The 17,831-nt window shown below is 40.4% G+C and overlaps 1 protein-coding gene across 4 annotated transcripts in view; it reads right to left on the reverse strand.

Moving 5' to 3' along the window:
- RNF38 (ring finger protein 38) overlaps window positions 1–17,831 on the reverse strand; it is a 140,685-nt gene that overhangs the window by 65,483 nt on the left and 57,371 nt on the right. For 2 of the 4 annotated variants that reach the window (XM_040481690.1, XM_040481688.1), the window contains exon 1: window positions 8,686–8,849. In XM_040481690.1, the coding sequence (XP_040337624.1) occupies window positions 8,686–8,688 (3 nt within the window). In that variant the 5' untranslated portion in view covers window positions 8,689–8,849. Of the gene's footprint in view, window positions 1–8,685; window positions 8,850–14,184; window positions 14,256–17,831 lie in introns of those variants that run through there. The other 2 variants (XM_040481696.1, XM_040481686.1) reach the window with 2 other exon arrangements.

Genomic DNA, 17,831 nt, shown 5'->3' on the forward strand with positions numbered 1-17,831 from the left:
GATAAGATAAGATAAGATAAGATAAGATAAGATAAGATAAGATAAGATAAGATAAGATGGAAATTAATTGGGGATGGGATGCTTGGATGACTCAGTCAGTTAAGCGCCCCCAACTCTGGGTCTCTTGCTCAGGCCATGATCTCACGGTTCACAGGACTGAGCCCTGGGTCAGACTCTGCTAGCAGCAGTGGAGCCTGCTTGAGATTCTCTCCCTCTCTCTCTCTCTCTGTCTGCCCTTCCCCTGCATGCACACGCTCTCTCTCTCAAATAAATAAAAACATTAAAAAAAAAAAAAAAAGAAATGAATCGGGAATGTTTTCTCTTTCTCTACTCTGTAGTTTCTGTAAGACTGAGGTTACAGATTAATTCTTTAATTGTTTGGTAGAATTTGCTGGTTAGCCAACTGAACTTGGAATTAAATTTCCTGTCAGAGTTGCAGTCTTTCCCTTATTATTTTTTTAAAGATTTTATTTTGGGGGCACCTGGATGCCTCAGTCAGTTGGACGTTCAACTTCGGCTCAGGTCATGATCTCGTTGATCCTGATTTCAAGCCCTGAGTCGGGCTCTGTGCTGTCAGCTCAGAGCCTGGAGCCTGTTTTGGATTATGTGTCTCTCTCCCTCTCTCTTCCTCCTTCTCCCTCTCCCTCCTTCTCTCTCTCTCTCTCTCTCTCTCTCTCTCTCTCTCTCTCTCTCTCTCTCCCGCTTCCCTGCTTGTGCTCTATCTCTCTCTCAAAAATAAACATTAAAAAAATTTTTTAAATAAAGATTTTATTAACTAATCTCTACACCCAAATGGGGCTCAAACTCACAACCCTGAGATCAAGAGTCACATGCTCCACCAACTGAGCCAGCCAGGTGCCTGTCTTTTCCTTATTTTTTATTTTTAAGTTTACTGATTTTGAGAGAGAGAGACACAGACAGAGAGGCAGAGGGAGGGAGGGAGGGAGAGAGGGAGAGGGAGAGGGAGAGAGAGAGGGAGAGAGAGAAAGAGAGAAAGAGAGAGAGAAAGAGAGAGAGAAAAAGAGAAAGAGAGAGAGAGAGAGAGAGAGAGAGAGAGAGAGAGAGAGAGAATCCCAAGCAGTCTCTGTGCTGTTAGCACAGAGCCCTACTCTAGGCTCGATCTCACAACCTGTTGAGATCATGGCCTGAACTGAAATCAAGAGTCGTCCGACAGTTAACCAACCAAGTCAACCAGGCTCCCTTTTCCTTACTTTTTACAAAGGAGGAACAATATAATCTTAGGATACATGTAAGGAAGATCTCATACTGAAACTCACAAACTGCTTCTAGAAAACTAACTTCTAATCTTGTGACTATGAAGGGTTCTACGGCTGAAAATACACTTTCTAGCACACAGCATAAACAATAACCATGAATAAATTATACAAATGTGACAAACAGTCTGCCAAACAGTAAATATAAAATTTCATTTGGTTCTAAATTTTGCATTTCTAAGACATCACAGACTTTTCTAAACAAGATGATTATCTGAAGGACCTTTATAGGAGAGCCGACTCTGAGGCTATGGTCTTTCTTTGACACTTTTTTCACAATACCTTCCAGTATTTACTAAATGTCTGTTTCCCCCATGAAACTGTAAACTCCTCAAGAGCAGGTCCCATTTCTCTTTTGTTTGTTGTCACTGATGTCCATATTTGGAGAATGTTGGCTAGTAGAGAACACACAAAAAAGGAGAGGCATCTCTTATTTTAAGGTGTTCAAACACATGATTCAAGAGCTGCAGATTAAAAATCACTTGTCCAGATGCTGAAGAACCACTCACGTAAACAAAAAATATCAGAGGAAAAAAAAATGGTATACACTTTTGGGACCTGCCAAAGAAGGTGTTGGGTAGAGAATGGCCTTCCTGTTGGGAGTCCATGACCTTTATAATGAAGAGGCAGTTTCCCACTGTTAACACTGTCAGGAATCGGGTTGTGCTGTCATCACATCCACTGCCAAGTCTCCTGATTGTAACCTCACTCCAATCCCAACCACTACTGCTGAATTAGTGGCCTCTATTCTGTGCTCTAACATAGGATTAATCATTTGGCTATGCAAATATGTATTCACTTGAGTCTTCTGGGCATTCGACAGAGAACTCCTTGAAGCCAAGGACTAAGTCTCACTGCTCTGGCAAGGGTTCTAGCATATGGCATGCACTCAGTAGGTTCCAAATTAATGATATGTGATATTTCATAGCAGTGGTAATTCCAATGTGTTTCTCAATAGGCAAATTCCCAAGAAGAAATGAGACACAAAAGCAGAGTAGATAATAAAAGAGAAGAACAAGGAGACCAAAAAGAATTTCAAACTTTCCTCAAGTTAGCTCTGCTCACCCTCCTCCCTAAACGTTTCCCTCCCTCCACCAAAACCAGCTGAAAGGACCTAATAAGATGAAGCTACATAGTGGAAAGGTGTATTGGCCTAGCACTATTCAGGCTATACATTATCTATAACCATGACAAGATGTGATCTAATGCAAAACATCAGAATAAGCACTTTCACCCACAAGTGTTACCACCTATCAGAGTGGAAAGGTTATTTATCAGCAGCTGCCAGCTATAGTTGCTAAAGACCAGAAAGGGGCAGCAAATGCACACCCAACCCCAATTCTACTGAAAGCCTCCCATAATGTAGCCAGCTTTAGGATGGAAGAGTAGGCAGAATGCTGTTCCCACGGTACAGGTGTGAGATGCCAGGGACTAAACCATGACAGTTCTTAAGGCAGTGAAGATGAGAAGTGCTAAAGCAGAACCAGGTGAAAGGCCATCAGCCAGAAAGGAGTTCAAGATGGTTGAATAAAAAAACCCGAGTGGGTTGAATAAAGAAACCCAAGCTAGGGGCACCTGGGTGGCGCAGTCGGTTAAGCGTCCGACTTCAGCCAGGTCACCATCTCGCGGTCTGTGAGTTCGAGCCCCGCGTCGGGCTCTGGGCTGATGGCTCAGAGCCTGGAGCCTGTTTCCGATTCTGTGTCTCCCTCTCTCTCTGCCCCTCGCCCATTCATGCTCTGTCTCTCTCTGTCCCAAAAATAAACGTTGAAAAAAAAATTTTTTAATAAAAAAAAAAGAAACCCAAGCTAGTCAGAAAGTGGAAAAAATAGAGACCCACATCAAATCAGAAATGGAGAGGCAAGGGTGCAAATAAAGCACACACTGCACATCATGGCATATTTAATCTCTGGAGCAGGACAAATGAGAAAGAGCGGACTCTGAGGCATGACGTGCCTTAACGCACACCCTTTGAAGCAGAGATCTTAAAGGTACCTTGCTCATTCTGATCTGGTAAACAGGGAGCATCTTGGGAGCAATTCTAATTGCTATGACTCTCATTCTAAACCGCTCCAGTGGCTCAATCTCAGGGCAAATCATATGCCAATACAATACTTTTAAAATATCCACTGGACAGGCAATGAAGAGACTTAACCACATACAGATCTAGGTTGTTCAACAAAGCCTGTTAATTTTACTGTTAAGGATAAACCATCTCTTCTTTTTTTTCCTCTTTTTTAAAGTTTGAGAGAAAGAGAGGTGGAGGTAGGGAGAGGGGGAATAAGCACAAGCAGGGCAGGGGCAGAGAAAGAGGGAGAAAGAGGATCCCAAGCAGACTCAGTGCTGTCAGTGTGGATTCTGACTCGGAACTGAACTCACTAATGGTGAGATCATGACATGAGCCACAATCAAGAGTTGGACACGTAACTGACTGAGCCACCCAGGCACCCCAGGGATGAACCATCTCTTATTTGTAACATTAAATACTACACTTAGGTTTTTTTTTCATTGTTTTGATATTATAAAGATAAAATGAATTCTCTCATACATACATATAGTTTGGGCTGCATTTGAAAATATCTCCTTAAGGGAGCCTGGGTGGCTCAATTTGTTAGACGTCCGACTTTGGCTCAGGTCATGATCTCATAGTTTATGGGCTTGAGCCCTGTGTCAGGTTCTGTGCTGACAGCTCAGAGCCTGGAGCCTGCTTCAGATTCTGTGTCTCCCTCTCTCTCTGCCCCTCCCCCACTCATGCTGTCTCTCTCTCTCTCTCTCTCTCAAAAGTAAACATAAAAAAAAAATTAGACACTAACATAAAATATGACCCAAAAAGCCAGTGAGCATGGGCTACACTTATATAAATGCTTCAAGAAAATAAATGAATTATAGTATAAGCACTGGTTAAGAAACAGAAAAGCACAGACAGACAACTAGCTCCTTCACTTTGAGGAAGACAATGAAAAAGTAGTTGCTGAAAAGGGACATGAGGATGATTGAGATGCAAGAAACATGAGAATGTTTTCTACACAGATCAGAACACAGGAATATCTTGTAATTTCCACCATATTTGATGGAAAACAGAATTTCCTGTAGGGAATTCCTGGTGAGTCTCATGTGACTGCATAGTTGATACCCTGCTCTGGATCATGCCCATGGCTGTAGACTTCTAACACCCCGCGTTCAGGAGATGTGGCCAGCTCACTGAAAATGCCAATGTCCTCGTGGTCACTTCCACTGATGATATGCATTTTAGACACTGACTAACCTGGGTGGTTTTGCACAGATGTTGTGATAGATGGCACTTTGCTACAAACCCTGCACCCTCCTGCCCAAATCACATTCAACAGGCCTTTCCCAAACCTTAAATAAAAAACTGTGTAACCTGACCAGATTCACACAAAACAGACATGATCACCTTAAATAAAAATCTTTAAGGCAGGACAACTCTATACAAGTATCAAATTTAAGCTCCCACAGTAAATTTATTGATCTCCTCTCTCCTTACTTTTTACTGTTACAAAAGTATCTTATAAATAAAAACAAATTAAATTTAGAAGGCAATGACCTTCCAAAGGCCAAAAGAAGAATGCCACATAACAGGGCACCTTGGTGGCTCAGTTGGTTAAGCATCTGACTCTTGATTTTGGCTCAAGTCATGATCCCAGGGTCATGGGATCAAAGCCTGCATTAAGATTCTCTCTCTCTCCCTCTACATCTCTGCCCTCCCCAAAATAAATTAAAAAAAAACAAAACAAAACAGAATGCCACAAAACAATAATCTCAAAATATCTATCATTACAATGTGGTTTTTTCCAAGTAGGCTTCACGTCCAGCACAGAGCCCAACACAGAGCCGAACTCACTACTCTGAGATCAAGCCCTGAGCTGAGAAAGAAAATGTAGGGAACCATCTGAATGGAAACAGATTTCCTAAAAATAAGAGCAATGAAATACATTTCAGAAACGACTACACTGACAGATTTGCTCCCAAAATAATTTTAAATTTCTGAATGGGAAAAAATTCATTAAAAATTAAAAGCTGGGGGGGGGGGGTGGGCTGGGTGGCACTGTTGGTTAAGCATCCGACTCTTGATTTCGGCTCAGGTCATGATCTCACGGTTTGTGAGTTTGAGCCTCACATGGGGCTCTGCACTGACACTGAGGAGCCTGCTTGAAATTCTCTCTCTCTGGCCCTCCCCCACTCTCTCTTTAAACATTAAAAACAATTTTCTAAAAAATTAAAAGCTGGGAAACTTTTTTCAAGTATAATAGATGATTAATGTTCCTATGCAAAGGGATGGGAAAAGGGGAATATCCCAAAAGAAAAGAAAATTATGGGGGCGCCTGGGTGGCTCAGTCGGTTAAGCGTCCAACTTCGGCTCAGGTCACGATCTCAAGGTCCGTGAGTTTGAGCCCCGGGTCAGGCTCTGAGCAGTCAGAGCCTGGAGCCTGTTTCAGATTCTGTGTCTCCCTCTCTCTCTGACCCTCCCCCGTTCATGCTCTGTCTCTCTCTGTCTCTCTCTGTCTCTGTCTCAAAAATAAATAAATGTTAAAAAAAAAAAAAAAGAAAAGAAAATTATGCAAAAGACAAATCTTAAAAAAGCAGTGACTAAGTAACAAATGAACATATGAAATCTATACAACCTTGGTAGTAATCACAGAAATATTCATTGAAACAATTAGAAACCATTTCTCATCAATCATTCAGAAAGTAACTGGTATTATGAATGCTATTCAATGTGAAAAGGAAGTGAGACAGGCATTCTCATACGGAAGCATAAACTGATGCATATGAATGTGCAAAAAATATACAAAAAGAGACAAAGGCTGAAAAAAGTTCATATCCTTTGATTCAATTCTATTCTAATAATCTATGTTAAAGAAATACATCATTTGGAGGCACCTGGGTGGCTTGGTCGGTTAAGCATCTGACTTCGGCTCAGGTCATGATCTCTCGGTCCGTGAGTTCGAGCCCCGCCTCGGGCTCTGGGCTGACAGCTCAGAGCCTGGAGCCTGTTTCGGATACTGTGTCTCCCTCTCTCTCTGCCCCTCCCCTGTTAATGCTCTGTCTCTCTCTGTCTCAAAAATAAATAAACATTAAAAAAAATTTTTTTGAATTAAAAAAAAAAGAAATACATCATTCAAAACTTATTACACAGCTACAATAATCAAAACACTGTAGTACTGGTATAAGGACAGATACATAGACCAACTGAACAGGATAGAGAGCCCAAGAATAAACCCTTACATATATGGTTCAAGTGACCCCAAAAGGGTCAAAGAGTTCCAAGACAATTCAATGGGAAAAGAACACTCTTCAACAACAGTGCTGGGAACTCGATATCCATATACAAAACAATGAAGAGAGACCCTTACCTTACCCTATATACAAAAATTAACTCAAATGAGTCAAAGATCTGAACTTAAGAACTAAAACTAGAAATTTTAGGAAAAAACACAGGGGAAAACCTTCATGAGATTGGATTGCAGCAATTTCTTGGATATGACACCAAAAGGCAGACGAGAGAAAAATTAATTGGAATTCCTTCAAAGTAAGAATTTCTGTGCAAAGGTCACAACCAACAGAGTAAAAAGGCAGCCTCCAGAATGGGATAAAATATTTGCAAATCATCTGTCTGATAAGGGGTTAATACTGACACTACATAAAGAACTCCTACAACCAAACAAAAACCAAACCTGATTAAAAAATGGGCAAAGGTCTTGAATAGACATTTCTCCAAAGTAGATAAACAAATGACCAACAAGCACATGAAAAGATGTTCAATATCACTAATGAGTAGGGCAATGAAAATCAAAACCACAATGAGATACTACCTCATATGCAACAGGATGGTTACCATTAAGAACAATAACAGAAAATAACAAGAGCTGGCAAGGATTTGGAATGTAAAATGGTGCAGCCACTTTGGAAAACAGTATAGCGGTTCCTCAAAACTCTACAAGTATAAATGAACCGGCAATTTCACTTCTGGGTGTATACCCAAAAGAACCGAAAGCAGAGTCGCTAAGAGATATTTGTACACCCATGTTCCTAACAGCATTATTCACAATAGCCAAGACATGGAAACAACCCAAGTGTCCCATCCATGGATGAATGAAACGACAAAATGTGTTATATATACATACAACAGAATGTTATTCAGCCTTTAAAAAAATGGAAATTCCAACATTTATGCTACAACATGAACATACCTTGACAACGTTATATTAAGTGAAATAAGCCAGGCACAAAAAGACAAATATATTATGATTCCATTTATATGAGGTACATAGAACACTCAATCACAGAGACAGAAAGTAGAATGGAAGCTGCCAGGGGCTCTGGGGAGAGATGAGGAGTTACTGTTTAATGGATACAGAGTTTTGCAAGATAAAAGAGCCCTGGAGATTGGTTGTACAATAATGTGAAAAGTATATTCACACTCAACACTACTGTACTGTACACTTAAAAATGATTAAGAAGGGAGCGCCTGGGTGGCTCAGCCAGTTAGGCGGCTGACTTTGGCTCAGGTCATGATCTCACAGCTCAAAGGCATGTGAATTTGAGCCCCACATCGGGCTCTCTGCTGACAGCTCAAAGCCTGGAGCCTGCTTCCAATTCTGTGTCTCCCTCTCTCTTTGCCCCTCTCCTGTTTGTGTTCTCTCTCCCTCTCTCTCAAATGTTAAAAAATATATATTTTTAATGATTAAGAAGGTAAATTATATGCTTAGGTGTATTTTACCACAGTTAGAAAAATATTTCATCACAGCAGCAAAAGAGATGTTTAAAAATATAAACCAGATCATAGCATTCCTTTCCATAAAACCTTGCAAAGTCTTCCCACAACAGGAAGAATGAAATCTAAACTTTCCCTGGCTTATTACCAAGTTCACGATCTGCCCTGTGCCTACCCCTTCAACCTCATCTCTTACCACTTCTATCCTCATCCACCTGGCTTGTACACACCAGTCTTTCTTCTGTTTGTATGATCTTTCTAGCCTCAGGGCCTTTGCACTAACCCTTCCCTCTCCCTATGATGTTCTCCTTGTGGCCCAGATTTTCACAATTTATTCCTTCCTCTCATTCAGATCTTAGCTTAAGTGTCACCATCTTAAAGGCCTTCCCTAACACCTAATCTAGAGTAGCTAACTGCCCAATTACTTGTAGAGTGCTTATGAGCATCTGATTATTTGTTGGTTTACATGTACACTTAATTTTCTGCCCCTTTCACAAAAAATAAGCACCAGAAGAACAAGGACCTTCCTTGGTAGCCTTTTCACCACTCTACCCTGGTGACTCAACAGTGCCTGGGACATAGTAGGCACTTAATAAATATTTGCTGTATGAATAAATGCATAATAGTTTTTAAAAATGACCTAAGCCTCCAAAATTAAAGACAGATTAAATAAATTACCATGTATCCTTATGGTAGAACATTATGCAGCCATTTTAACTGATGTTTCATGTATATACAGTGCAGAAAAGATGACCATACATAGTAAGTTCTCCCATCCTTCATTCTCTTCTTCTTACGTTGACATTACTCCCTAGTGGGGAGATTGAGGCTCCCTCCTCTTGAATTTGGGCAGGCCCGTGACTATGCTGGGAAGTGATGCTTGTGACTTCTGAAGTTAGGTCATAAAAGGCCATACGCATCTTCCCCTCTTGGGGGGGAAATCAAGGTACAATGCTATGAGGAAGCCCACACTACATTTTAGGCACTCAAACCAAGGGGCTCAGTTGAAGTCCCAGCTGATAACCAGGATTAACCATTAAACATGTGAGTGAGGACTTCAAGATGACTCCAGCCTCAGCCACCATTTGACTATAACTGCATGAGAAAACTCCAAGCAAGAACCACCTAGCTGAACACAGGAAACCTCAGAACCAAGAAAGATACAAGTGCTCTGCACCAAATGAATTTTAGGGTAATTAATTACATACACAGCCATAGATAACCAGAGCAATTTAGTTTTATTTTAACCATGCAGATAATGCAAAGTGATGGAGTTTTTTTGTGACAGTCTGTTGCTGTGTACTTCCCCAATTTTCCATAATGAGCACATGTAACTATGTAACTGGGTGCATGGTGAGATTTTTTTTTTTTTGAGAGAGAGAGAGAGAGAGAGAGAGAGAGAGAGAGAGAGAGAGAGATAGGTAGGTGAGGGCAGAGAGAGAGGGGAAGAAAATCCCAAGCAGGCTCCACACTGTCTGCACAGAGCCCAACGCAGGACTCAGTCTCATGAACCATGAGATCATGACCTGAGCCTAAATCAAGAGTCAGATGTTTGGGGTGCCTGGGTGCTCAGTCGGTTAAGCATCCAGCTTTGGTTCAGGTCATGACCTCATGGGCCATGAGTTCGAGCCCCAAATTGGGCTCTGTGCTGACAGCTCAGAGCCTGGAGCTGCTTCGGATTCTGTGTCTCCCTCTCTCTCTCTGCCCTCCTCTGCTCATGCTCTCTCTCAAAAATAAACATTTTTTAAAAATTAAAAAAAAAAAAAAAAAAAAAAAAGAGTTCGTTGCTTAACCGAATGAGCCACCCAGGCGCCTGAGATTCGATTTTTTTTTTTTTTAAAGCACGGGAGCCAGAACAATTAAAGGGATATTTAACTGACTTTTTTTAATTTTATTTTTTTTAATTTACATCCAAATTAGTTAGCATATAGTGCAACCATGATTTCAAGAGTAGATTCCTTAATACCCCTTATCCATTTAGCCCATACCCCCTCCCACAATCCCTCCAGTAACCCTCTGTTTGTTCTCCATATTTAAGAGTTTTAACTGACTTTTTTTTAAAGGACCATAGAAGATTTAGGAATGGCTTATAAGCATGTAAAAAAAATGCTCAGCATACTTAGGAAGTATGGGAGAAATGCAAATTAAAACAACAACTGAGATATCCCACTACAGCTGCTATAATTTAAAAGACGACCGAAGTGTGGGACGTAAACATGTGGATGTGAAGAAACCGGGTCCCTCATGCATTTGCTAGAATGTAAAATGGTGCAGCCACTTTGCAAAACAGTTTAGTAATTTCTCAAAATGTTAAAAATATATCATGTGACCAATTAAACAAAAACATACTTACATAAAAATGTTCCCAGCAGTATTATTCATAATAACCAAAATATGGAAACATACCCATCAACTGGTGAATGCGTAGACAAAAAGCATTAGATGCACACCGTGGAATATTATTCACCCATAAAAAGGAATGGAATTCATGCTTCAAAATAGACAAACCTTGAGATAATCATGCTAAGTGAGAGAAGCCACACACAAAAGCCACATATTCTATGATTCTGTCTATACAAAATGTACAGAACAGACAAATCCATAAAGACAATGATTAGTGATTGTCAGGAGCTGGGGCAAGGGATAATGAAGAGTGACTGCTAATGGTTGTGGGTTTTTCAGTGAGGAATGTGAAGATTTTCCAAAATTAGATGGCGGAGATAGTCGTACAACTCTGGATATACTAATAACCACTATTTGCAATCATACAAATATAACTAGTTAATCTTGTTAATACTAAATTCCAATTATTACTTCTGGGTAGAAGGGTTAAAATTAGTTCTACATATCTTTTTAGAATCAAAGTGTGATTTTTTAAAAAACCTAAAAAAATTAAAATATCAAGGTTACAATAAAGTATACAGTCCTGAAAGAAAAAACAGTCACACATTTCCTACCTTCCCTGAAAGTGGTCTGCATGGCATTACACAAACCAGATTGGTACCTTCTTCTGTGACAAATGGAAGTTTTGTCCAGAAAAGACTTCTGCCCTGAGTAGCCATTCACATACATGCCAGTTTAGAAAGAATTCTCCCATTTCCTTCTCTCAAGTGACCAGCATTCTGGGAACTGTTCCAGGCCACTCTAGGAAAGTGTACCATTGAGGCTACAAATTAATTCATCTCACCCCCTCGTTCCATCCCCAGTCACATACAGATGAGTTAAAATTGAGGCAACTTTTAAGAAAAATCCTGTTTTGTTCCCAAATCTGAGAAATGGACCATGCCTGAAAGTTAAGTGAGGACAATAAGCGAGGCATCAACATGTGTTGGGACAATGTTTTCACAATCAGAATAGCTAAGCAATTATTTTGCATGACTTGTATAAGGGACAGAAGATCTGGTCTAGCTCCAGCACTGTAGGGTGACTCCTGAACAAGTCATTTCTCCCAGTGGGGTCACAGCTTCCAAGTTTGGTGTTTTTTTTTTTTTTTTCAAATGTTTATTTTTTGAGAGAGAGAGACAGAGCATGAGCAGGGGAGGAGCAGAGAGAGAAGGAGATACAGAATCCGAAGCAGGCTCCAGGCTCCGAGCTGTCAGCACAGAGCCCGACACGGGGCTGGAACCCACGAACCATGAGATCATGACCTGAGCCAAAGTCAGACGGTCAACCGACTGAGCTACCCAGGCACCCCTTCCAAGTTTATTTTAAAAAGAGGGTTGGAGGGGTGCCTGGGTGGCTCAGTCTGTTGAGCGTCCGACTTCGCCTCAGGTCATGATCTCATGGTTCGTGGGTTCGAGCCCCGTATTGGGCTCTGTGCTGACAGCTTGCTCAAAGCCTAGAGCCTACTTCGGATTCTGTGTCTCCTCCTCTCTCTGTCCCTCCCCTGCTCACACTCTGTCTCTCTCAAAAATAAATAAATGTGAAAAAAAAAATAAAAAGAGAGTTGAATTATCTGAGTCCTATAATCCCTTCAATTCTCAAAGTGAGAGAATACTTTGAGTGTTGTGTATTTGTGTGAGTATGTATGTGTATGCAAACACATCCAAGTGCTATGTGTCAGGTAGCAGGCTCAATTTGTTTCTGCTTTTACAAAACCAATATCCATTTCTTAAAGAAGTCAGAAGCTGTTGCAAACATAAAGATCTTAATTTTTAGACATGCTATCCACAGCCTTCCTCCCTAGAATAATGCCTGATGATCCTATTCAAAACTGCTATCCAACTCTTGGTGGTTCTCATCCCACTTATTCTGCTCTACATTTTCTTTAATTCACTGCACTTATTGTAACATATTATTTATGTATGGTGTTTATTTTTATTGGCTGCCTCCCCCCAGCAAGACTGTACACTCATGAAAAAACAGCAATCTTTGTTTTGTATCCTGATATATTTCGTAAGTGCCTAGACACATAGCTGCCAGTCAATAAATCTGACTGAATCAGTTGAATAAATTATAAATACACAGTCAAGAGGCTCTAATCCGTTCTTTCCATTTCCCTCTGGGAAACAATCATAAGTATACAACACACAGCAGGCAGGACAAAGGGGAGAGCAGTTTCTCACAATTCTTTGATCTGTTGGTCAAATGACAAAATCCCTTAAAGTTCTCTTCCCTTCTCCCCGTGTATTTGAAGAAAAAAGTGCCATCTCCTAAAAGCACAAAATCGGTCATAGAAAGATGCAGAAATTAGGAGCAAAAATATTTCCAAGTAGATGGCAAGCATCTTGTGGAGGTAGAGAGAAATCTCATCTCCAGACTCTATCTGGAGACAGAACAGAGCACAGTTTGGCATCACCACTACGAATGAACAAATGGAGAAAAGCATATTATACTTAGCAGAGGGAAGAAAAACTTAACCCCAAAACATCTTCACAATTACAAAGCACAGTTGTAAGCAATATTACTGGCCTAAAGTGATTCTGCCTTTCCCTCTATCATCACTTTTTTTTTTCCCAAATGCTCATTTCTAAAATCTCTGGTATACTGAATTTTACAGAGCTAACTATATATAGTCTAGCAGTATCTTTCAGTGGTTTGCTACTAAAAAGTTAGAAGTTAAATCCATGCCTCTGGATTACTATAATAATAAAAGAGACTCTGGAATGCTAAAAGCATACCACTCTCTCTGTAAACAGGCTGAAATCTGTCTCAGCAAAGCTCACAAAGACAGGGAGATCAACACACAGAACAAAGAAAACCATTTGGAAAATCCCAATGACCAACCAAACTTCTTGATCTAGCTCCAACAGGATGAGGGAGGAGGATCTTGATTAAAACAGCAGAGAAAAGGATCACTTGGATTGGTTTGCCTGGGAAAACTACCAAGGGAGTGATACATTGCTCCATGTAAGACACAGGAAATGGGAGGGAAGCCACTGGAAACTGATGATGGAAAAGACTAAATTTAAGTCCATCCAACATCAGCAGCCAGATGTTCCAAGCACCAAGCCCACATTAGTTATCTACTTGCAAGGGCTGGGCCATCAACTGTGCTGATGAGTACTGGAAAGTCCCCAAGACCAGGCTGCTTGAGAGAAGAAGCAAAACACCAAAATGAAACAAAACCGCCAACAGTTCGGACCTGATTTAAAAACCAAACAAAAAATGAAACAAACAAAAAAAAAACCTCAGGCCCTAAGCAGGTTTCTTTTGCATGAATTAGACAGGTTTCATTCTTAATCCTCAACATTTCGATTGGCTTTGGAAACAGAAAAAAAAAAAAAAGTAAGTACGAGAAGAAATGGTAATACAACACAATCAACTAAAAAAAAAAAAAAAAAACAAATCAAAGTGGCTAAGATATTTCAAACTAGAAACAGACACAAATTGCTGAGACAATTAGCAGCTTTGGGAGCACCTGTTCATATATTAAGATAATCCACCCAGTCTGTGCAAGAAACGAGGAAGCAAAGTGACAGGGACAAGGATGAGCATTAAAAAAACAAAAAAAAATGGAGGTTTTATTAAGAGACAGCCCACTTTCTGAAAATTATCCTCAAGTGTTCTGGAGTGGTCTAATAATCTGACACATACAGCAGCAAGGCCTTCTGTATCTCAAAATCGTGCCTCCCCAGGCAAACTCTCCTGGCCCCATGTCCAGAGTTATGCAAGTGAATCCAACAATGTAAGGGCAGCATGCATTTTCACCATGATAGACATCAACACAGACCTCACCTTGTCACTGTCATCATGACAAATGTGGTCGTGATGGATGGACTGGCACTGAAAAGAAGCACCAACACTACCTACAAGAGAAAGGGAGGAAAAGTTAAGATGCAGTAAGTCCTTACATTTAAGCTGTTTTTCCAATTAAAAGTGCTTTTCTATCATCCCATCTTATCCTCAACAATACTCAGAAGTAGGCAGGATAGAGATTGTATTATTCATGCAGCTTAAACAAAACAAAACAGGGAGAGGCTGTCTTGCACAAAGTAGCAGTCAGTGAAGTGGTGTATCTGAAACTAGAATCTTGCTCAAACCCCTTATTCACCACTTTCTACTATACTGAGCAGTCAGCTTTCAAAGTATGGCCATCTAAGTAAGCACAACAGCCTTCAATAAGGCAAACCTATTTAAAAATATAGACATACCCTCTTCAGAGTATATATACTTCCTTTGAGAAAAAACCTGACACTATAAACTCTTAGCATATAGATAATACCATCTAATACACAATTATGGGGCACCTGGCTGGCACTCAGCTGGTGGAGCACGCAACTCTTGATCTTGGGGCTGTAGGTTTGAGCTCCATGTTGGGTATAGAGAGATTACTTAAAAATAAAATGTTTAGGGGCACCTGGTTGGCTCAGTCAGTTAAGCATCCAACTCTTGATTTCAGGATTGTGAGTTTGAGCCCCAAGCTGGGTGTAGAGATTACTTAATAAAACCTAAGGGGCACCTGGGTGACTCAGTTGGTTAAGCATCTGTCTCTTGATTTCAACTCAGGTCATGATCTCATGGTTCATGAGTTTGAGCCCTGCATCAGGCTCTGTGCTGACAGCGCAAGCCTGCTTGGGATTCTCTCTCTCCTCTTTCTGCCCTGCCCCATTTGCACATGCCCCTCTCTCTCAATAAATAAACTTTAAAAAAATAAAATCTTAAAAAATGTTTAAGGGGCACCTGGGTGGCTCAGGTGGCTGAGCATCTAACTCTTGGTTTTGGCTCGGGTCGTGATCTCATGGTTTGTGGGATTGAGCTCTTGAGTTGAGTTCTGTGCTAGCAGTGCAGAGCCTGCTTGGGATTCTCTCTCTCCCAATCTCTCTGTGCCTCCCCCCACTTTGTGTGTGAGCGCACTCATGCACGCTCTCTTTCTCTCAAAATAAAAAACACTCGGGGCACCTGGGTGGCTCAGTCGGTTAAGAGTCCGACTTCGGCTCAGGTCATGATCTCGCGGTCTGTGAGTTCGAGCCCCGCATCAGGCTCTGTGCTGATGGCTCAGAGCCTGGAGCCTGTTTCAGATTCTGTGTCTCCCTCTCTCTCTGACCCTCCCCCGTTCATGCTCTGTCTCTCTCTGTCTCAAAAATAAATAAACGTTAAAAAAAAATTTTTTTTAAACACTTATTTTTAAAATAAAAATTTTTAATGTTAAAATTTTAAGTTTAAAATTTACAAAATTAAAGCATTTATATTTATTTTTTTAATGTTTAATACACAATCACATAAGATTATAAATCAGTTGTTACTTTGAAAGTATACTTTTTTACTACACCTCTTTGTTAATTTGAAGAACTATCTCCTAATGACTGCTTTATAATAGTGACATTTCTAACCACTAGGAAAACAAATGATTATTCAATAAATGATTCAACAACTGATGAGCCATTTGAAAAAGTTTGGTTCCTACATCACACCATACAGAAAATGGTGGCTCAAAGATCTATATAAATGTAAAAACAATGAAATCAGTTTTAAAGGAAATGTAGACTTAAAAAATAATCTTGGGATAAGAGAAACTTTCTGAAAGATAGCTAAAACAAAAGGCATAAACAAAAAGTCAGCAGGCATGACTGCCTACCAAAGATGAGCAAACCCCTTCTTATGTATGAGAATTTGACCTTGGGTTAATCCCTCTTAAACTGATTAAAACAACATGCTACCTATATGTCGCTTGGCAACACTGCTTATTATATAAAGTTGCCAAACTAGTAAATTACATCAGCATCTAGAAGTACAACGAACACTTAGTAGCAAGCCATGTTTTTGAGCTTCTCTGAGTCTAGTGACACGTAATTAGGCATGTCCCTTGCAGAGGATCCTTGAAACTATGCCTATGGATTTTTCTGTGGCACCCAAAGTGGTTATCATCTCTGAACCTGAGTTGTCAAAAGAACACTTTGGAAAGTATGAACTGTTACATGAACTTCCACAAGGACTCCCATTATCTTTTTTTTTTTTAAGATTTTATTATTTTTTTTAATGTTTATTTATTTTTGAGAGAGACACAGACAGCGCGAGTGGGGAGGGGCAGAGAGAGGAAGACACAGAATCCGAAGTAGGCTCCAGGTTCTGAGCTGTCAGCACAGAGCCCGATGAGGGACTCAAACCCCGCAAGATCATGACCTTAGCTGAAGTCGGACGCTCAATCGACTGAGCTAACAGGCGCCCCTAAGATTTTATTTTTAAGTAATCTCTACACCCAATGTGGGGTTTGAATTCACGATTAAGAGTCACATGTTCTACCAATTGAGCCAGGCAGGTGCCCCAGGACTCCCACTATCTTATAGACAAGTTATAGTTATCATCCTATATCCTTCTGAATAAAGTGTTGCCAAGTGAGACCTATGGTCTTTTTATCATTCTGAATACATAAATGCTTAGTTGAACCTAAGACATCTGCCACCCCTGCAGACATTACATTGTATTTTGTAATATTCACCACACCATCAATTCAGATGTCCAATTATTCCACATGCAACTGAGAAAGAATGCTGCCTATTTTGACACATTTTCTTAATATTAAACTTTTTAATTTCATACATATTGAAATAACTCTTTTAGACTTGTTTAAAGGTAGATTTTTATCCTATGTTACTCTTATGCATTGATAAAGAGAAAATACTGTCAGAATGGCTAAGATAAAAAACTCAAGAATGGGGCGCCTGGGTGCCTCAGTCGGTTAAGCGTCCGACTTCGGCTCAGGTCATGATCTCACAGTCAGTGAGTTCGAGCCCCGCGTCTGGCTCTGTGCTGACAGCTCAGAGCCTGGAGCCTGCTTCAGATTCTGTGTCTCCCTCTCTCTCTGACCCTCTCCCGTTCATGCTCTGTCTCTCTCTGTCTCAAAAATAAATAAACATTAAAAAAAAAAAAACAAAAAACTCAAGAAATAACAAGTGTTGGTGAGGATGTGGGAAAAAAAGGAACCCTCACGCACTGCTGGTAGGAATGCAAATTGGTGCAGCCACTGTAGAAGAGAGTGTGGGGGCTTCTCAAAAAACTAAAAATAGAATTACCATATGACCTAGTAATTCCACTAATGGGTATTTACCCAGAGAAGTCACTAATTCAAAAACATATATGTACCCCTATGTTTATTGCAGTGTTATTTATAATAGCTAAGATATGGCAGAAACCCAAGTGTCTATCAACAGACAAATGGATAAAGATGTGGGGTGTGTGTGTGTTCAAATATTCCTGAGCCATAAAAAAGAATGCAATTTTGCCATTTTGCAATGACACGGATGAACCTTGAGCATATAATGCGAAGTGAAATCAGTCAGAGACAAATACCATATGATTTCACTCGTGTAGAATTTAAGAAACAAGGGGCGCCTGGGTGGCGCAGTCGGTTAAGCATCCGACTTCAGCCAGGTCACGATCTCGCG

Source organism: Herpailurus yagouaroundi, unplaced genomic scaffold (genome assembly GCF_014898765.1).
Source record: "Herpailurus yagouaroundi ecotype Mexico unplaced genomic scaffold, PumYag 160, whole genome shotgun sequence".
NCBI classification, from domain to species: domain Eukaryota; kingdom Metazoa; phylum Chordata; class Mammalia; order Carnivora; family Felidae; genus Herpailurus; species Herpailurus yagouaroundi.